General features: G+C 35.9%; 1 protein-coding gene across 1 annotated transcript; it reads left to right on the top strand.

Annotated features, from left to right (window-relative positions):
* The first annotated feature begins 5,643 nt into the window (after positions 1 to 5,643).
* LOC145157672 (uncharacterized) lies at positions 5,644 to 7,353 on the top strand. The gene is made up of 3 exons (XM_079076681.1): positions 5,644 to 5,989; positions 6,236 to 6,851; positions 7,095 to 7,353. The coding sequence occupies exons 1-3, from the start codon at positions 5,644 to 5,646 to the stop codon at positions 7,351 to 7,353; spliced, it is 1,221 nt and encodes a 406-aa protein (XP_078932807.1).
* Positions 7,354 to 23,459: the final 16,106 nt, after the last annotated feature.

Below are 23,459 nucleotides of genomic sequence, written 5' to 3'. Positions count from 1 at the left end.
CATTATGTTCGGAGACTTTTGAGAATAGACATGTTACTTGCTCGGGAATATTGTGGTTAATGTCGATAATGTATGCATTTCCTTCTCGCTTAGATCTCACCAAAATCCAATCCTCTGGTATGATGATACCAGGCTTCAAAATTAAGCATTCCTTGTTTGTGAAATGAGTTGAAAAGCCTTTGTCACAAATCTGAGATACACTCAGCAAACTGTGTTTCAATTCTGAAGCATAATTAACATTTTCAAAACTCAAAAATCCATTAGTAACCATGCCCTTTTGAGTGCTTTTTCCTCCTTCTCCTCCCGCAAAGGAAACATACCATCGATTAAAGTTTTGAATGTCATGAAACTGAGATATGTCTCCTGTCATGTGCCTGGAACAGCCACTATCAACATACCAAGGTCTGATGATATTCCTCTATAGCTGTTCCTGCACAATGTGCAATATTAGTTAGATTTGGGAACCCAGTCCATAGAGACACTGGGTTAACTATGTGCATTTATACATTTAACTTCTTGCCATACCATATCTTTTGAATCAAATAATGTGTTTGATGAATTTAAAGGACGGTGAGGTGATTGGGCCGCAGGACCTTTGGGCACCCATCTATAATCAGGTTTAAGAATTTTATAGCTGACACAGATGGGGGCTTTGACATTTTATTTTGAAGTCCTTTTGTCCTTTGTGTTTGACATTTTGGGTATCCATCTTTGGTTAGATGATGACCCATGAGATGACTTTGGAGATATCGATCTTAGTTTGACCAATTTCGGTTTTGCCAAAGTATCTCTTGAATTTTATCTCAAACTCTTCTTGTCTTTATTTGTATTCCAATCACCATCACTGGAACATGACCTCGAGGAATTTCTTTTGATAGATCTTCCTCGTGATACATTCTGCCTACCTTGTGCATAGTATGGAACATATGCACGTTTTGGGCAGTTTCTAGCAATTTGTCTTGCTGTTCCATAGTGGAAACATGTCTACTTCTTCATGAACAAGTTGTTACTTCTTGTTCCAGGATTCATGTTCAGATTGTGTCCACAAGTACACAAGCAGCTTGCAATCGGTTTGACTTTTTTTGGTGGAGTATATTTACTAACATCAGGTTCATTAGTATTAGAATTCACAACCACATCATCACAAACATTTGAAACAAAAAAAGTATCAGTTTTTAAAGCAACATTCTTTGAACAATCAATCGAATTAACTAAAGTAGCAGTATCAACTTTCAAAGCATTATTTTTACAAGTAGTGTCATTTTTCAAAATAAAATCACTTTCTCCATCCTCTTTCCTGTCTTGCACTAGGGGTTCATCTGCATGTGAGGTATAAACGTTAGTATCGTTCTCCCGATCATTATTTACTGGCACAACTATAGTATATTTGCCATACTACAGGTGTGCTTCTCTTGCAATTTCCTCCTCAGTCAGAGGACTAAAGGTGTAGTTGTCATTAAATGGAGGACGAACACTATCATAGCCAAGACTTACATTTTTCTTACCTTGCCATTTAAGTTGTTTTTCAATCATGGTCTCAACTTTCTTGCTTGACACATCAAATTGTTTAAAATTAAAATCTAAATTTTCAAACTTATTTTTCAATGTGTCAAGTTCGGCAGTTAGACTGGCAATCATTTCTTGAGCATAATCATAGCATTCACATTTAGTGCCATATTCTTCTTGAAGTTTTCTAAAATCCTTGATTTTGGCCTCTAATTTTTCTTTTAAAGGTTTTTGGGCCTTTCTGAGAGTATAACCTTCTTATTTAAGGTCCTCAATCTCCCTAATTAATAGTTCATTTTGATCATGATAATGTTTAATTTTATCACTACAGGCTTGAGAACATGAAGTTTCACTAACCTCTTTTGTGGCAGGTGTAGTAGAGACCATGAAGGCGAATTACAGTTCCATCATCTCTTCTTTGGCTTCTTCCACCTTTTAATTCTCACTTATGTGTGCCAAGTTTGCAACTTCACGACCTATCAGATTCAGTGCCTGCATTTGATCCTCCCAATTGAAGCTTTGTGCCACCATTGCCAAGTTAGCTGTTTCATTGTTGGCTGTAGCTCATCTGTTGTTTCCTGTAGTTACCAGCGTCCTATCGGGATTGTTCCTCGTGTCTGGCTTGGTACATTCACGAGCAAAATGATCTGGCTCATGACAGTTGAAGCACCAGAGCTTGCTTTTATTAAACCCTACCTTCTTTTCCATGTTAATTCCCCAATTGTTCTTTCCTGTGCGCTGGGTAAACTTCTTTGCCCTGAATACAGCCATAGTATTTTGCCACGTGATGTCTATTTCTTCCACGTCCTCAGGATGAATCTGATCCAGTTCACCAACCATGATTGGAGGGGCCAAGTCTCCTGCCAGTAGAGTGTTGTAACAGTTCATAAACCCAGCCATCAGGGCCATGTTTTCTTCAGCTTCCTTTGGAAATGATGAAGGCTGAGCTGTGGCTGTGGTTTTAGAGGTTGAGCCAGAGGAACTTGAAGGTTTCAGATGTTGATGAGGCACAACGGGATGAGCAGAATATGTTTGTTGAGTAGAGAAAGCATTGTTTGATGAGATTCCTAGATTGGCAGTAGAGCAAGAAGTCACATGGTTGATTTCACGCTACTTATCATCCATGTCACATGCCTTGATTATAGCCATTACTTCAGGAAGGCTAAGCTTGCTCAGATCCCTAGTCTTCTTGATTACGGCTACATTCATGTCCTAACTGCGTGGAAGAGAGTTCATCAACTTCTTGTTGATCTCAGTGCGTGGTAAACTTATCCCAGCCGTGATCATCTCTATGGTGAGAGTAACAAATCTTTGCAGTTGAGCCTCAAGAGACTCTCCCAAAACATGATTAAACATGTTGAACTTCTATCAGAGCAGGTCCTGTCTACTATGTCTCATGTCCTCATTCGCTTCATAAACCTCAATTAAGGCCTCCCAAGGATCCTTTGCAGACTGATATTGCCTAAAGCCTTGGGCAATTCCAGGAGATAGAGCCATTATAAGAGTGGCAAGAGCTTTGTCATGTTCTCCAACCTTTTCAAAATCCGCATCCGTGTAGTTCTCTATCTTCTTCTCAATAACGGTCATATCCTCATCATTCAAGATAGTGGTAATCCTGACTGGACCTCTTAGAATGCTCCTCCATATTCTGGTATCATTCATCTTAATGTATTTCTCAATTCTTAATTTCCAATCCAGAAATCTATCAGCCGAAAAAAGTCGAGGAATACGAGTGGTAGTGCCCATAATAGAGTCCAACTCTTGATGCATTGAACTGGTGTATTCCATTTTAAATTAGTAACAACGAAAACATCCAAAAATAATCAAAGATTGACCATAAACGTATCCGAAAACCTTTTAAGTTTAGCGTTGACCGTAAACTTGAACTTTGACCAAATATCCTCCGTAAACGCTAATTGTTGACCGTAAACTCCAAATTTTGACTAAATGAATTCCGTAAACTCTAATCGTTGACCGTAAACTCCAAATTTTGACCAAATGAATTCCGTAAACCCTTTACGCTAATCTTTAACCGTAAACTCCAAATTTGACCAAATAGACTCCGTAAACCTTCATTTGTTGTTTTGAAATTTTATCCAACTCCCTTAATACTCGTGAATTAGATATATCAGTTCAAGTCTAATCCCGATAAATTAGAAGGATATATATCAAATTCCGATGAACACGAAGAATAACAAAACTAAATTCACGAAGAACACATGAAGAATAATCAATAAAAATTTAAGGTTTTAAAATTATAATTTTTCTGAATAAGTCAATAATCCCAAAAACAGCTAGAATTGATTCCGAAGTCCTTGAATGCGATTGATACCCGTTAAAGCTTTGATACCAATTGTAAGTCCCAAAACTATGGATCTTATATGATATCAATCAATCTATTTAGTGAATGCGGAATGTAAACCAAATAGAGATTCAAGAACATGAGATAACTTTCAATGCACATGATTCTATTAACAATAAATAGTCTGGTACATGGAAACTATGACTTCAGCCGTGAACAAAACAATGAGAAACTACTAATTGGTTCACGGCTGAATATATATATATATATATATATATATATATATATATATATATATATATATATATATATATATATATATATATATATATATATATATATATACCAGTACAAAGCCTCAAAAAGCCCAAACCATCAAGACCGTAAACACTAAGTGTTCACGGTTCAGCCAACCGTGAACATATACGGGCCCACTAACATACTATCATTGTAAGCCCAATAAACTGAAACATTATGAGCCCAGCATAAACCACAAAAATATAACCCAACAGTTTGGCAGGGAAGCTCATAGCATCCCTAACATTGACATGGCAACTGCTGTTGAGGCCTTCAAGATGGGTCTAAGGGAGGATTCACCCTTCTATGAAGATCTCATGATGACTCCATGCAAGAGATTAGACGAAGTTAGGTTTCGAGCATTAAGGTTCATAAGGCTTGAAGAGGATAAAGAACAGAAAGGGAGCAACCCTTCAAGTCAATACGAGAATCCCAACAATAAGGCCGAATCCCCGACTCTAAGATCCTACAAATCGAATCCCTATTCCAAACCAGATCATCACAGGGTTAATGCCCTCGAAGATGAAGGAGAGGAAGGGGAACCCCCTAAGATCACTGACTATTGTTTTTCTATGGATGTTTCAGGTTTAATCCATGCTATGCAGGATCTTGGAGACAAATCAAGGTGGCCAAAGAAGGATAACAAGTCTACCAGTTGGAAAGACAAGTCCAAATGGTGTGCTTACCACGAAAATTTCGGTCACATAACGTAGGATTGCATAGCCCTATGAAAGGAGATCAACTAGCTCCTTAGCAAAGGGAATCTCAAAGAAATCCTTGGAAGAAAGAAACAAAAGTCCAAGGAAAACAAACAGGATGGTCACAAGATCCCGGCGAAACCAGGATCTCCACCCCCAAACGCCAAGATAATTAACGTTATCTCAGGCGGATCTAATATTTGTGGTACTTTTTATTCTCAGGCTAAAATACACGTCAAGGTCTCTAAAATAGAAAAATAGGATAGACCACGGAAGAATACCTTGGTTAGTAATTAAAAGGAAATCACATTTGACGAGACGAACAGGGAAGAGATCTAGGATCCTCATCATGGCAGACTCTTGCTAACACTGTACATTGCCAACCACTTCTTCAGAAGGATCCTTGTTAATGGAGGATCCTCGGTCAACATCGTACTCTTGGATGCACTGAAGAGGATGAACATCCCGGAATCGGAGTTAATCAAAAGATCCTCAGTCCTGATAGGATTTAGCGGAGAAACAAAACACACCATCAGGGAGATAAAGCTACCAATATACATAGAGGGGGTAAACTCTTAACAAAATTTATGTGTTATTGACACCTTATCTTCTTATAATCTAATATTAGGAAGACCATGGATCCACGAGATAAAAGCGGTTCCATCAACATATCATCAATGTGTAAATATGCCTACTCCGTGGGGAATAGTGAAGATCATGGGAGATCAACAATAGTCAAAGGAATGTTATAAAATCTTTATGAAGCCTACGACGAAACCTCAACAAGCATGGAAATTAAGGTAAAGGGCACGACATGTTCTAGAAACAAGGGAGCAAGACATGAAGGAAGTGCCCCTGAGCAGCGAGGATCCTGAAGCCAAAGTCCTCATAGTATCCTCAATACCTGAGCAAATTGAACAAGACCAGTTAAACTTCCTTCGAACCAGAAGCAAGACGTTCACATGGAAATACGAAGATATGATAGGTATAGACAAGAGTATTATCACTCCCAAACCTAATATTGATCCTTCTTTCAGACCAATACATCAAAAGAGAAGTAATTTTGCACCTAAAAGGAATCATATCATCCAAAAAGAAGTGGAAAAGCTTCTCAAGACACGGATGATCAAGGAAGTGAAATTCCCAAGATGGCTAGCTAATGTAGTTGTCGTACGAAAGAAGAACGGCAAGTGGTGAGTATGTGTAGACTACATGAATCTTCACAAGGCTTGTCCTAAGAATCCTTTCTGTCTACCACACATTGACTCCATGATAGATTCAACGGATGGCCACAAACTCTTAACCTTCATGGATGCTTCGGTAGGATTCCAACAAATCTAGATGGAACCATCCGATCAAGAAGATACAACATTTATAACACCAACAGGTATATATTGTTACAATGCAATGGCTTTTGGTTTTACAAATGCAGGTGCAACATATCAAATACTCGTGAACCGGATGTTTAAAGACAAGCGGGGGGACACCATGGAGGTCTACATTGACGACATGGTGGTAAAGTCCATGAAAGCTGAAGATCATATCAGGGATCTTGAAGAAGCCTTTGACATTCTAGACGAATACAATATGAAGTTGAATCTGTCTAAATGCAACTTTGGGATGAAGTCGGGCAACTTCCCTGGGCATATGGTAACCAAGATAGGAATAAAAGCAATTTCGGAGCAGATCAAAGCAATCATCAAGCTGGAATCTCCATCTTCAACAAAAGACATCCAAAGGCTAACCGGAAGAGTAGCAGCACTCAACAGGTTTATTTCAAGATCCTCCGAAAAGTGTAAGCCCTTCTATGATATCTTCAAGAAGAACAAGAAGTTCGAATGGACCGAAAAACACGAAGAAGCTTTTCAGGAACTCAAAAAATACTTATGTTCCGTGCCACTGCTGGTGAAGCCTATAGATGGAGAACCACTTCTCCTCTACCTCTCGGTATCCTCAAGTGCGGTAAGTGTTGTCCTAGCTAAGGATCTTAACGGAGACCAACATCCTATCTACTATGTAAGTAAAAGTCTTCTAGATCCTGAAACCAGGTATTCTCATCTCGAAAAATTAATTCTTGCACTAGTAACTACTTCTACTAAATTAAGACATTATTTCGAGACACATCCTATACATGTAAAAACTAATTATACTATTAACAATGTGATGAGAAAACTAGAGATGTCAAGAACGATGGAAAAATGGTCAGTGAAGTTAAGCACGTTTGACATCAAATATGAGCCAAGATCCGCCATAAAGTCACAAGCATTAGCAGACTTTGTGGCTGAATTTAGTGATGATCTACAAAACGAAGTAGACGTTGAAGCTAAACAACTCCTAGAAGATGAACACTTGGGAAAATGGACACTATTCATGGATGGAGCTTCAAACCAAAAAAGAACAAGGCTAGGGATCATACCAAAGTCACCACAGGGGGACATCCTTCCCCGGGCAGTTAGTTGCAAATTCGATGCAACCAACAACGAAGCAGAATATGAAGCACTCATCGTGGGGATGCAATTGGCTAAGGATCTTCAAATCAAGGATCTTTAGGTATTTTTTGATTCTTTATTATTAACCAATAACTTCAATGAATCTTATGCAGTGAAAGGTGAAAGATTAGCATTATACCTCGAGATCCTTAAAAAAATTAGCCTCTGATTTTGAAAACTTTAGCCTAACCCAAGTGCCCAGAGAAGAAAACATAGAAGCAAATGCATTAGCTAACTTAGGATCATTCCTAAGTATCCCACCAGAAATGAAGACTCATATAACCCACATAATATCTCCAGCTATACAAGCCCTTCCGGACAAACTCCATGACCCTAAACAACCAATAAGTGTAGCAGCCATCAGAGATCCTGACCCTTAGATCCCTCCTCAAAGGGATCCCGACGAACAGGATCCTCGAATAAATCCACGATCGTGGATCTAACCCATTATGGAGTATCTCCAAAATGGCATGATCCCAGCAGAAGAAAAAAAGCGAAAGAGCATTCAGAACAAGAGTCTCAAGATTCGTAATAATCCAAGGTAAACTCTATAATAAGTTTATGGCAGGTCCATACCTCAGATGCTTGGAAGATCCTAAAGTTGTAAAAGTCTTGAAGGACATACATGAAGGAGACTGTGGCAATCATACTGGGGGCAGATCCTTATGCTCCAAGGCATTGAGAACAGGATACTACTGGCCAACCATGAAGAGAGATTCTTTTCTACATGCTCAAAAGTGTGATGCTTGCCAAAGACACAACAACATCCTACATCAACAGCCAGAACCTCTACATCCTATTATCTCTCCATGGTCATTCATGAAATAGGGAATGCGTATAGTAGGAAAATTATAAATAGCTCAGGGAGAAAAAGTCTTAATGTTGGTGATGACTAATTACTTCTCGAAGTGGATCAAAGCTGAAGGATTCGTTCAGGTTAGACACAAAGAGGTAGTCTCATTTATTAAACATAATATCTTGACCAGGTTTGGGATCCCGACTGAAATCATATGCGATAATGGATCCTAAGTCATAAGCAAGAGGACAAGAGACTTTTGGACGAATTGGGGAATCAAAATGATAATGTCCACTCCTATTCATACCCAAGCTAATGGTCAAGCAGAATCTAGCAATAAGATCATAGTAAACAACTTGAAGAAAAGGCTAGATAAAAAGAAAGGAAGATGGGAAGAAGAGCATCCTTTCGTCCTATGGGCGGATAGGACTACTTCCAAAGTAGCCACATGTCAGACCCCCGACTCCTTGGTGTTTGGGATAGAAGCAATGATCCTTACCGAAGTAGTGATCCTGACAGCAAGATACTTGCTCCAAAATAAAGAAAACAATGAATGGATCCTGGCCCAAGATCTTGACACTATTGACGAACTCAGAGATCTTGCCAAGAGATGCATTGCTGCTCAACAAAAAAGGACCACCAAGGCTAAAAACAGGAACATAAAAGTCAGAAGATTCCAAATAGGAGACTTGGTATTAAGGAAAACATTCTAAAACACCAAGGATGCTAGTGCAGGTAAATTAGCTCCTAAGTGGGAAGGACCATATCTCATAGATGCTGAAGCAGGAAAAGGAGCGTATTGGCTAGAAACACTCGAAGGATAAATTTTGCCAATGTCCTGGAATGCTATACATCTCAAAGCATACTATATGTAAACAAGATCGATTGATCTTCAATAAAACCAAGGTGTACATGTTCTTTATCTTTAATTTTCATCATTACTTATTTTCTCCTTGAATACATTACTAAATTAAGCATCGGAGGGGCATTAGCTAGACTAATGCCTACCCCTAGATAACGTTTGCTATGGAGAACAACATACAGCTAAGGATCTCCAAAAGCAATTATCCTGAAACATAAGGATCCTCAAGGTGGAAGATCTTAAAACATTTGGATCTTGACATACGAACATCTCAGCATCTTGCCACTTGAACAATTCCATTATATCAACAGTATGATCTTTAAACTATCATATACACAAGCTAGAGATTAATCATCTCTCCTACGTTTAAGGGTACTTAATTCCATCTAAGGTTTGAAGAGCTAATTACCTCTTTCACACAAACTAAGGTTTATACACCTCGCTTGAACGTACGATATCTAACTATGGGATGTAAATAATGGGATCATTGTGTTGGATTAGGTATCTAAGCCCATAACTATAATTGGTATGTATTTGACCCGAGAGTAGCATGGTCCATTTTGGGTTGCATTCACCAGAACAATCTGATAGGATGGATATTTGAGAAAGACATTATTTATGATTTATTAATATATTATAAGTATAATATATTAATTGAGAAATCATATTATTTAATTACTATTGATCAATAATTAATTTGGATTTAATTTAGTGATCAAAATAGATTAATTAAATTAATGGGGATTGATTATGTAAATCAGTGATACATATGGTTTGGGCTATTGATCCATGATGGGATAAGTTTATGTGAGAGTCCATGAAGAGTTAGTCCATATGAGTTGTTGGATCATAAGCCTAAGTGTATGGATTAGGGTTTACAAGTGACCCTGGAATCCTACACTATATATATGTAACCCCTTAGCCAAAATCGGTCGACACAAGTGTTACAACAAGAGTATAGCCAATTTTGGTGTGCCTAACCTCTATCTCAAGTCCTCCAAATGTTGGTGGTGTTTTGTGAACCATTTGAGGCATCACACTTGAGGTGCTAAGGTCTTGAAAGGCCAAATTCTTGAAGCTACAATAAGAGGTAATCTTCTAACTAGTTTTATGATTCAAATGTTAAATTATATGCTAACTCTAAGCTTCATGCTTTGGATAATTTTTATTGCATGTATAACTAGAGAAAACTTAGATCCAAGGCATTAGGGTTGTATGTGCACCATAGGAGCGTTAGAGTACATATTCCCAACAGTGGTATCAAAGTCATGTGTAGTTTTCTGTTATATAGATGCATTTGTTAATTTTCAAAGCTAAAAAAAAAAAAAAAAAAACTGCTTTCTTCCAGCATGAACTCGACGAGTCCACTATGGAACTCAACGAGTCCATAAGCTGAATCGACGAGTTGGGCAGTCTGTTGGCAGATTTTTCGACTTTTTTTGCCTGTTTTGGATTAGGATCATTACCACAAACTGTTTTGGTTCATATTATTTGATTTTGTTGATATGGTAATGATTATCCTCATCCAATAACATGATGATTTCCAAATTTTAACATAATTACTTGATTTTGTGAAAAACTAATTATTTGTAACATTTGAATCATTTTCCTATAAGAGTTGCATTAGGTCAAATTGGTAAAAGATGAAAAATATATGATTATTTTTATTAGTTTTAAATTTGATCTAAATGTTTTAAGAGGTTACAAAACTTGTCATCAAGTTTTGGAACTCAAAAGTTTTTAAGGAGTTACAAAATTAAGTCCTTAAGTTATGGAATCCAAAAGTTTTCAAGAGTTTCATAACTTGCCCTCAAGTTATGGAATATGAAAAGCCTCATTCATGAAAACATTAACTCTTGTAATTGAAAGGTTTCAAAAGATGAAACTCTTAGGTTCATAACTTAAAAATTAATTAAATAGTTTTTAATTTTGAATTTTTATATTTAGCAGCTTGATGGTTTGAATAGTTCAAATTACATCTTTATAGATTTCATTTAATTAATTAAATGTTTAATTAAAAGAGAAGATTAATAAATCCATAATCACATGGTTTAAGTTTAATTAAATTAAGAGTATAGTTTAATTAATAGATTAAACCACAAAGTATTTTACAAGTTTAAAATACACCGTTATACTATATAAAATTAAAAGTTTAATATATTATATATGTATAAGTTAAAAAGTCAGTCTTACCGTTAGTAGGCCTCAGTCATGAAGCTGGTCTATAAGGGGTGTTTAAGGAAGCGGCCTGTAAAATGACCGCCATTGGATATCCACTCTTACCCACCGCACCCTTGACCAGTGGAGGGTCGTTAGCCAAACGGGTTTGATAGGACACTTAAATCCTCATTAAAATTATAATGAAATACAAAGTAAATAAACACTTTATAAATTCCAAATCTTAGTTACTTTAGGAAAAAATATGAATTTGATGCCAACTCATGAAATTGCACATTGCACCTTATTGGTCAGTTAGTGGAGCGTGTGTGATTAACCGACACACTAATGTGGACTAATGAAGGATGGAAATGGGTTCTTGTAAATTATCATTGATCAATGGAGCGTGTGTGGTTAACCGGCACATTGATTAGGTGATTAATGACATCTAGAGTACCAAGCTAATTTGCATGGTTATTCACACTTTGTTTGTGATCCTCGGTATCCCAGCACAAACTTGAAGGGCAGAATCGAGATTAAACATGTTGTTAGGGTGCAAAGTCACTCTTGGATGTAGTGTTTTAGGCTTACCCTCTTGTATGTGTAAATGGGTTGAGTCTTTCCTATAATTAGGAAGTGAGTGACTCCCATTATGTAAGGGAACCATTTGGAGAGTTAGACTAGAGAGTGAAATTGTGTACAAACCCATTTGTATATCCTTTCTAGATCTAATATGAGCTTACACATAATTATTTACTCCTTGTGTTCTTGAATTGGTATGATGATTCACTAGATCTTTCTAATTCCGCACATGCCATCATAATCAACTCCACTACAATTGGTATCAGAGCGGGTGTTCTTGATTTCATCAAGAATTGATCCTTGATGGCGATTTTGATTTAGTGATTCATTTTATGATCTTGGATCTTCGTGTTTTAGAGAGTTTTTGGATTCTAGAAATCGAATTCATCTTTGATTCTATTCATAATTTGATTTTCTTCACTAGAATTCAAGTGATTTTTACTTTCTCTCTCTAAAAAACCCATTCAAAATTACTTTCTCTCTCTAGAAATCTTCAAGTTTTTGTGATCATGGTGAATTTGCCATACAATTCTTGGATTGTCATCGTTGAAGGTATCAAATACAAAGTCAATAAAGATCAATATTATGGGTTGGTGTTAAACAAGATGATATATTGGGAAACTATGGTTTCTTATGGAGATTTGAAGGATGATCATGGAAGCTTGATATTTCAACCACTTCGTGAGATCAAATGGTTGGCTGATGTTACATGGTCCGTATCATCACGTAGTAGTGATAAGATTGGAGAAGAAAAATATTTGTTCAGAAAGAAATATATTTCTCTTATTGAAGACCCAAATGATCTTCGTGCTCTTAAGGTTGTTGAAGTTGTTAACAATGGAGTTCAATGTGATGTTCTTGATGTTCTTGAAGTTCATGATAAGAAGGTTCAAGTCGATTTTCAAGATGAAAAAGTTTTTTGCTCGATTGGAGTTCAAACCGATGATATTTTGTGTTCTTGTGATTCGTTTGAAGGAATGATTCCTTATCGGAAGCCGGTGATCCAAGAAATTCACAAGTATCAAACTCCAAAAGATTTGATTCAAACTCAAGATGTTGTAGAAAGTGGGTTTGTTCATGAAGTCAAGTCTTCAAGATGCAAAAGGATGAGAAAGAAAAAGAAGAACAAGATTAAAAGGAAGAACAAGCGGGTTTATTCACAAAAATCGTTAAATGTTGTTGTGAAGCCGAAATCCGTGAAACAAATTTGGGTTCCAAAGCAACAATCTCCAAAGGTTGCATTGAATTTGAAGTCAAAACCCAAAAGTGTTGGTGGTTCTTTTGAAGATGTTCTTGGATCGTTGAAGAACACGAAGAACACGAAGAACGAGTTGTACATCTCGCATAGTGGGTGGTACAATGTTCAAATTGGAGATTTCCTCATTCCAACAAAAGAACCAAGATCTTCTAAATTTGTTTCGTTCGTTACAAATGGAACTCGATTCGTCAAGAAGGTAACTCAAATTCTCAAATGGATTCCAAAACGTCCATGATTTCGATTCGTAGTTTACGTTTTTCATTTTTGATCAATTTGTCTCATTGGATCTAATCCGTTTCATCCCCGTTGTTGATCCAATTATTTTTGTTTAGATCAAGCCCAAACCAAATTCAAAATCATTTGATTAAATAATTTTTCTTGAAAACAATTTTTGAGCCCAATGTCCAAATTCCTTTACTATTGATCTGATTTCGAAGCCCATTCCGTGAAAATGAATTGTTCACTGTTCATGATTAAATTTTTTTTGGGTCCAATCCAACAATATCCTAACTGTTACTGTTCATTACTGATTTTGAGCCCAAATCAAACCATTTAATCAGGTAAAACATACCTTGACTTTAGTGATAGTGAGTTATTCTTCACTCTCGGACTTTCTCACTAATTCTTGGACACCGATTCTCGGTCAAAGTGAAATTCACAATTTTCATTGTTGAAATCGAAAGGATGGTAGATGTCGATTTTGAAATAGAATGTCAAGAAGTAGAGTCGAAAGGTTGAAAGTCGATATATGTTGTTTGATTCAATCGATGTTGCTTATCTGTGAATGATTTGTGTATAGTCAAACAATTTGTTGAACATCGATAGGTTCTGTTTGTATAGAACAAGAATCGAAGAGTTGATATCGAGTATTAATTTTGAATGGGTTGCGAATATTGAATGCTCTTGGGATCAATTTCAAATTTGACTGATTTGATTTGGATATCGAGTCAAAATCGATTTAAGGTTAATCATGATTTGGAATAGAGCATCTGAGTATGAGTTGTTTGTTTGAATTCGTTCGAATAAACTGATGTTGTTGTTCTTGTACTGGAAATCGACTTGATATTCAAAGATGGGTTGAAAAAAAAAATCAAAATCCATTAAGGTTCATGTGTAATAGCAAAGTCAATTATATGTCGATTGTCGATTGTTGATTTGGAATTGAGTATTGGAGTCGACACTCAATGTCACTTGATGTTGAATCGAAAGTTTGGAGTTCGTTTATTGGAGTCAATTGATTTTGAAGTCGACTGGGAAGATAAGCTTTGCTTTCGAATCAGGGATGTTCGTTAGTTGATGTTGAAATCGATTTGGGTTGTTGATGGTCGAATTGTCAAGAATGGTGGATGTAATTTTGGAATCGAATGGGAGATGATTTGGTATTGACAGTCGATGTTCGAAGGGTATGCTTGGGAACGAAATCGATTTTGTGTTTTGTTGATATTGGGAACGTCATGATATTGGGATGAAGATTTCGAAGCTATCGGTGTCAAGGATCGAATGAGAGAAGTTAATTGGTTTGGAGATTCGAATGAAGGATTTGGTATCTAATGTCACGTGGAAGATGACTGATTAATTTTGATTTCAAAGCTTTTGGAGTTGATGGTATTTCGAAGGATGAATTGATTGGAGTCAAGATCCTATTTTGGAGTGATGGCCTCATTAACGAATTTTTTGGGAACGCACGAAATCAGTTGTTCGTTCGTTTGTGTTGAAAATGGTGATATTGAAGATTTCGTATGAAGGGAAGAAAGTTTCGTGTCTGGTTAACGAAATTGCGGAATAAAGAAAGAAGAAGTTTCGTATATAGCCAAAATTGGGGAAGAAAGAAAGAAGAAGTTTCGTATATAGCCCTTGAAGTTTTAAACTTTCGTACGAATATACAAAGTTCGTGTTTGGACGCAAAGTTTCGTACGTTTGGAGTAAAAAGGGCAGATTTTTCGAAAATAGTCCCTGAGGCTTTGTAAGTTTGGCAGTTTTCGCCCAATTTCGAAAAAGGACTAATTTTTGCTGGAAATTGAAGATTGTGCATTTTAGGCCCCTGCAGTTTGTGCAAATTGACGCTTTCTACCCAGCTTTGGAAAAGGGGGAGATTTTTGCATATTTGGCTATTGTGGGCGCAATGGGTCCCTGCAAGTTTCAGAAAGTGACAATTTCTACCCTGTTTTTTAAAAATCTTGCAACTTTCACTCAAAAAGTCAAAAATTTTCATAAATTGGAAAATTTTTGTGGCTTTTTCGTGATTGTTTTTCCGTGCAAGATTTTTGGTGATTCATTTTTGGTACACATCAAGGGGGAGTATCGTGAAGACTATTCCTCGGGCGCTTCTCACCCTTAATGGGTTTTATAATCATTTTTTGATTATAAAAAAGGGGAGAATGATGGGTATTCGAAGCTTCTCGGGTTTGTCGAATATTCATTTGCGGATTTGAAGACCGGTGTTACTTCGAGGGGGAGTTTGGTCTTGATCGCGCTAGCTCGTTGGAGATTGAAGTCGGACATCCAATCCTAACTTTGAGGGGGAGAATGTTAGGGTGCAAAGTCACTCTTGGATGTAGTGTTTTAGGCTTACCCTCTTGTATGTGTAAATGGGTTGAGTCTTTCCTATAATTAGGAAGTGAGTGACTCCCATTATGTAAGGGAACCATTTGGAGAGTTAGACTAGAGAGTGAAATTGTGTACAAACCCATTTGTATATCCTTTCTAGATCTAATATGAGCTTACACAGAATTATTTACTCCTTGTGTTCTTGAATTTGTATGATGATTCACTAGATGTTTCTAATTCCGCACATGCCATCATAATCAACTCCACTACACATGTCATTGAAAAGTTCAATGAATCTCAAAAGAATCTAGGAATTTCAATTCATTTAAAACCTAATATTCATTTTCGTTTTTCGTGGTGGAAATTGGTAAATCGCCATTTACCTACCTTTAAATATTTTGCAATTGGATTACGGCATCCCTCTTCCGAATTGCAGAATATTGTGTTGGGTCCTAGCATTAATATTTCATTTGGGTATTATATTAAGGACTTAAATCAATTAACTTGAATTTCTCCCTTGTAGATGTCTAGTTCTGACAACTATGGTCTTCCCAAATCTTATGGAAAAAGCCTTCCTCATGAAGATGATGTTCACAGAAATCATTCTTCACTTCCTCCACCTCCTCTAATTATTCTCCCTGACCCACGTGTTCGTCGACTGGAAAAGTTCAAGGTCACTCAAGCCCTATTGGCAAGCAAACACCAAGATGGAAGGTCTGTGTATGTACATGTATTGGAGATGAAGTCACACATTGACAGGCTGGGAATGTTAGGTGTCATTGTCTCGAGGAAGTTGGATGTTGACTTGGTTCTTCAATCACTTCCTAAGTCATATAGTGAGTTCGTTAAAAATTACTATATGACAGACCACGATGTGACCCTTATCGATCTTACTCATTTGCTTATTGTTGCTAAATCAACAATGATTTGGCGTACTGGTCAAGCAAATTTGATAGGAAGATCTACTTCCCAAACTTCCATGGACATTGACAATAGAAACATAGGATGTCCAGAAAAGTCTTCTCTTCCCAATGGAAAGGGATCGGCCATGGTCGAACCATTAGACCAAATGGTAAAAGAAAAAGGCTAAGTCTGATATTGTCCCGTGTGCCATTCAAAAAAATTCTGTTTGTTACTACTGCCAAGAGAAGGGGCATTGGTTGCGAATCTGCCTTGACTACCTGAGAGATCTAAGAGATGGTAAAATCAAAATTTATGGTTCTACTTCAGGTAAGTCCACTATCTAACTCTATTAAGTTCCTATTTGAAGATTCTTAATACATGATGCGATGAGATCACATTTTGATGTTTTGTAGGATCGAAGAAAAAAAGAAAGGAAGCTTAAAGGAAAAGCATGCTGAGTCTAATCGTGAAGAGATGGATTTCGATCGTATGATTCGATGATCAGAATTATGAGCTGCTACTTAGGAGTTATGATAGATTGCTTAGAAATATGTAATGACATAGTTTTCATTTGTAATTTCATTATAAGGACAAGATTTTCGGCAATTTTAATAAATAAAGAAAATTTTGATTTTATTTTATTTTAAATTTCCTTGCAATGGCATTTTTGAAAATTGATGTTTGTATGTTTCTATTTTTAGCAATATGGATTTGATTCTTTCATTTGTGGTAGTGTCTAAATTTACCAAATAAGGAAAGATTCTCATCACCAAGTTTCAATTAGACAGAAACTTGGAATCATGCAACATGTATTGTATGATGAATGAGAACCTTCGTCTTTGGGAAATTAAGACTAATTCCTTGTTCACATGTATATGTAAGTCAAGTGAAGGACTAGGGGATCGGGTACACTTGGTTGTGCACTGGTCAAGTCCACCACATAGAACGATAAGACTATTCATCATGATTTACTAAAAGTTTAGTGAATATGATTATGCTTACAAGATTAAGTATAATTCTGAATCATTGAAAAATTTTCAATGTATAGCAGAACGAATAAGAAGAATCAATTAGGCAGAAAGATAAAAGTTTCTCTAATCTGAAAGGAAAGGAGAGTACTTAAGTATCGTGTTTTATGATCATCTTAATGATTATGAAAACCATATCACAATTGATCCTCTAAGGAAACCTTAGTAAATAAGTATGGCTAAGAAGAGGAATCAGAAATTGTTGAAATGGTTAAATCAATTAAGGTGAGTCATACTTCGTTTCAAAATCAAGTCTTAGAGTCATACTCGAAGATTGTTCCTTGAGTGAGATATCTTAAGTAGGTTTATAACACATTTAGAATTGGTAGTTGTGATGTCTTTAAGACCAAGACCAACTAAGACCTATTGTATGAAGTGTTTTTCCTTGTTAAGAATCCGCACTAACTCTTGAATATTTGTTTGTCAGGGAGTGTTTCCTGACAAGAGAATCTTATATGTCAAGAAGTCATCGGGAGTCCTAAATATCTTGAAAAGTTTCAGTAACTAATCAAGAATAAACCTATTGTGTATCACTAGCTCCCGACTTGAGGTTTGTAACCTATCGTGTTGACATATTCTTGTTTCTGTGCCCATTCCAGTTAAAAGTTGACTATGCGTGTGAGTTCTATGAGTTCTCAATTGTTTGCAAAAGGCCAAGGAGCTTGATCAGTAAAAGTTGATTGATCTGTATAGGTGAGTTGCTTAACAACTTGGAAGACATGGTAGGCCCTTGTGCTGCCAAGTGGAAAGAAATTAAGATTGAACATGTTCAGTCCATATGAGGTTGAGTTTGTCAGAGACCTTATCTTATGGTAATGACTAGAAATGACAGATTCACATGGATAGGAACACATACACCATAAAATCTAAGTGTCATAAGGTTTCTCTCTAATTCATGAAAATGATTGTGAGGAAACGCTTTCACTAAGTAGATTTTAAAAAGATTATAGTTGTGTTAATTTCATTCTCAAATTTGATTATGATTATGGCATCCCTCTTCATAGTTCGAATTGTGAGAAATGGCAAATAGTTTGAACATTCAGGACTTACTGCAGTAAGTTCGGAAATAGTTTAGACACACATATGAGCTTTCTTATCAAAGGTGTATGAGCTTAGATAAAGGATTATCGAAGCATCTCGTATCATAAATCTGAACTATGGAAAGAAATTCAATAAATATTGATTTCTAGAAGTCCAGCTGATTTCTGGATACATGTCAAAGCTAGTGGGAGCATAAGTGTTATGCTAGTAAGATAATAATTATTATGCTAGTGGGAGCATAATTATTATGGTAACTGTTGCGAGTTAGCAATACTATTTATAGGAAACAAATTTCTAATTTGCAAAGTTGCAAAGGTTGAAAAGTTGTTTCGCTATTGTAAGGGATTGAAATATTAATCAAACCTAGTCATGGATATATATGAATATCATGTTGAAATATTTGAACATTGGAAATTCTATATATGGAAACATTATAGCAAAAGACTTGTTAAGTATCATGTCTTTATGTAAGACATTATGAATCGTGTCCCATATGCTTCAGATATAGGATCGATTTCATATGATATAATATTCATGTGTTCTAATTTTCCAAATGTCTAGGGCATTAAGAGGGAAAAAGGAGTAGAACAGGATATGACTAAAGTGGTTAAACAACTGTCAAGGATAATCTAAGGTTCGCTAAGGATTGGTTGCTTAAGGACAGTTGGAAGTATAGTAATGGATGGACCATATTGACATTACTATGAATAGACAAAATTCTATTAATAATGCATTTTCATATGGTAAATACGGAAATGTTTTCATAATGGGAGTTAGGTATTAAGAATCTATGTGTAGGCTAGAAACCTTTATGTAAGAAGGATGTTCAAAGGAATGTACTTTGAATTTGACACTTCGCTTCCTTGGAATTGTTTTGTTATAAATTTACAGTGGAAAGTTTTGTAATATCGTTGGCAAAGTCACTGTGACTTTGGTACCTCGACATTACCAAAGATACATTGCATGATAGCTTAGAATCTCACACATTCTTATAGTTGCAAGAATTAGGTATTCTTACACTAAGTAATAAGGATTTGGAATTGTGAAATCAGCATCATTGAAATGTTTTCAATTGATCTATTTCACAAAGTAAGGACCATATATAAACATAGTGTGCATGCTTGGAGCATGGGATAACTATTTTTTTAATTCAAGTATTAAGTTGATTAATCGAAACATTATACAATGAATAATGTGTAATCAATGTGGTCATTAAATAAAACATGTTTTATTTATATTCAAAAGTTTTGAGACCATATTGAATTCGATTATTCTTGTGTTTCACTTTGCATGTTTTGACTTCCCGAATAATAATATTTTTGAAACTATCCACAGTAGATCATACTTTGGAAGTAGGTATTGAGGTAAGACTCATGAATTCGTCTGTAGATTGTCTAAAGTATTTAGACATAGCACAAGTTTGCTGCAGTGATCACGAGTACTCCTGTAATAAGATTTGAGTATTGGATTAAACCCACGCTCAGCTAAATCACTTCATGGATTTTATCACGAGTGATTAGTATACGATAATATCTTATATTCTTGAAATGGAGATATATAGTTGCAGTTTACAAGTCGGTTGCACATTGATGAAATGTAAACACACCAGTAACTTGGTGTTAAAAAAAAATATTGTTGTGTGTGATTTGATGAGTAAATAGAGAAAGCATATGATTCGAAGTTTATCCATTCCTTTTACCCTAAGAGGGATAAAAGCGATATATGTGGGCCCCTCGATGATTTAGTGATGGCACTCTAAGCGCTTGGCCAAGCCTGGACTGATTTGATTTGTTCAATTAGTTAATCGTCATAAATCGAAAATCAGGAAACAACACATGGAAAAAGAGAATGATTATAATCCATGTCTCATGTCCATAGATATCTAGAATGGAGGAATATATGATCCCTTATCTAAAGGACGCGTCAGAGTTCGACAGCGGCTTTTAAGAGCTACGATTGCTAGTCGGGTTTTGAAGTCGTACTTGCAGTTATAGTTATTAGACTTATCCAAGTGGGAGACTTATATTAGGTGTCTAAGTCCATAACTATAATTGGTATGTATTTGACCCGAGAGTAGCATGGTCCTTTTGGGTGGCATTCACCAGGGCAATTTGATAGGATGGATATTTGAGAAAGAGGTTATTTTTTGATTTATTATGTCACAACTAGGAATTTTTGATGCCTTGTAACTACAACACTTATATCAATTATGAATCAACAATATGAAAGCATGTATGATGCTTATTCAATAACAACAAAACTTCATCAAATACTTCATTCAAGCACTACAAATAGTCAACAAAGAATTGGAAACCTTTGAAATCCCGGTTTAAGTCTATTTTGGACTAGGATTTCCTTATTGGACCTAATGGACCAATAAGCTTCCAATTTAACCATCTTGAACATAGAACTCTCAAATGGGCCCTAATTGGACCCATATACATGAAACTTAATATTTTGGGCCTTATAAGCCTAAAATAAACTAGGTTAACTTTAATGGGCCTTATTGGGTCACAACCAATTTAATTTAGCCCTAATAGGTCATAAAAATCATTCTTTGATTTATGTTGGGCCAAAAATCATCTAATTTAACCATAACATGGGCTTAAGCATACAAGGCCCGATTTTCTTTCTTCCCCTCTCCATTCTCGGCCCAACAACCCAAAGGAGGAAGGGTTGACTTTTCATTTGCCACCTCACTAATATTTGATGGGTTTCCATGCAAAGGTCTCATGCTTCCAAGTAACTATCCCATCACCACTCTCTCTTCTCCTCTCTCTTTCTATCCTCGGCCGAACACAACACGAACACACACACAATTCACTTAAACTCTCTCAAGGAAACTCTCTCCACTATCCACCAAATTTTCGAGATTTAGGAAGCTTTCAAGGAGATTTTTCCACAAATATATCATCTAAGGTAAGATATTACTTGGATCCATGATCTAGCTACTTCATTTCATCAAAAATCTCTTCTAAATATATTCAAACTTGTGATCTTGCATCTTAGAAGCCTCTAAATTCGAGATCTTCCAAGAAGACTTGCTAGGATCGAAATTTTCTTCATTCCTCTCTTCAAAACCGAAACCACAACTCAAGGTGAGCTTTATACCCCTCTCTTTTTGGTTTTTATAAGTTTTATGGGGGAGAATACAAGAAAATGTGTAGATCTATGTGTATGTGTATGCTATGTGTGACTTTATGCATGTATGTATGATTTTATGTGTTTTTGTGATGAATATGTAACCAAAAAGGGGTGTTAACTCGAGATCTATGACATGAGAAAGGAAACAAACATAATCTAACTTATTTTACACTAAACAAGTCAAGAATAATAGATTATAAGATTATGATGAACATATTTCAACATAAAACCCATTTTAGGGCTTAAAATGTCAAATATACAAAACTAGGGTTAAAAATTGCCAAGTCACGGTTTCTTAAGGGACAAAAGAGTCAAAACAGTTTCCATAATTGTTTTTCTGAATATTAAAATTTTAAAAGGACTTGAAATGTAAATTTTTAGCTTAATGGGCTAATTTTGGGCTTTTTGGCCCAATAAGCCCAAAATTGCGAAAAATGACAATTAAAGGGGCTGAAATGAAACTTTCTTCAAAAGAGGGGATAAAAAGCGTAATAAAACTATTTCAAGGGTCAAAAATGCTTTTCACTTCCAAAAAGGATCAAAAATGTAAAGTTTTTGGATTTTGGGCCAAAACTGTAAAAGTTGCGAAAAATAGGGTTTAAACCGAGAAATACCATTCTGGAAGGGCTGAATCTGTTAACAAAATAAATTTTGGGTTAAAACTATCATTTCAACAAATTTATGATGCAAAAGTGTCAAGAAAATGTTTTAAGGACTAAAAATGAAATTCTTTTATATAAAGGACTAAAATTGTTATTTTTATAAAAAGAAAGGTATTGAAAAGGTCAAACTTCTACTTTTAAACAAACTATTTCATTAAGTCAAAATACAAAACCACGACTACCGACAAATCGGAAGACGAATACACGCTTAACTCCAAATATCGTGATACACGAATCGATCGGTCTCGAATCGATACAATATAACAAACGTTAAATCAAACCCTTCAATAGATATGCAATACCTACGATGAGAAAACTTACAAACTTTGGGCTTGAGAGTTTCAAATCATGCCTGTTGGACCTTGCAAGTCCATCAACATGATCTTTGGGCCCAAAAGGGATAACGCTTATATGTTATTGGGCCTCCTATGACCCAATTCCATGTAAAAGGACTTTCAATAGCTTTTATGTGCTATTGGGCCCTAGTGACCCATTAGTAAGGCTAGTAAGGTCAAAGTAATCAAATGCGAGTTGGACCATCATGTCTTTCGCATCCCCGACAGCCTAAGGTACTTACGATAGTAGCAGGACATAGTGCTCCTCTTCTCTTCGTTCGCTAAGGCTTATGAGTAATCAAAGTAGACGGAATTAGGACGATATTCAATAGTAATCAAGGTGGAGTAATCAATATTCATTCAATATGACGATACAAAAATTAGTAATCACGTACACCTTTCGACATCGGAAAACATCGGGTTTTCCGGGGAAATCAATACTACTCGCTCGAAATTTCTATAACTATAATACAAAACACCCTTCATATATATGTTTTGAAATCATTCATGCATCAACTTATGGATCTTCACACTTTGATAAACAAAAGTCTTTTCAGAAAATATCGGATTTTCTGGATTTTACAAACTATACAAATCATTTTATTTACAACTTTGCTTATGAACTCACCAACATTCCATATGTTGACGTTTTCCAAAATAACTTGTATTCTCAGGTAACAGATAAGCGGAAGGGTAATACCAAGAATGTTAGAATATTTTGTGTTGAAAACTTTGAAACAATTTGTGTTATGAAGTGTAATATTTGAAAACAATGTACTGGATGTAAACAATATCAGTTGTAATGTATTGATGCATGGTGATGTTTGTGTTATGATTCATGTATATTCATTG

This window comes from Lactuca virosa, chromosome 2 (assembly GCF_052849685.1).
Source record: "Lactuca virosa cultivar CGN04683 chromosome 2, Lactuca_virosa_CGN04683_v6, whole genome shotgun sequence".
In the NCBI taxonomy this organism is placed as follows: domain Eukaryota; kingdom Viridiplantae; phylum Streptophyta; class Magnoliopsida; order Asterales; family Asteraceae; genus Lactuca; species Lactuca virosa.
Note: the sequence above shows the minus strand (reverse complement) of the source record. Positions and strands in the feature narration are given on the sequence as shown.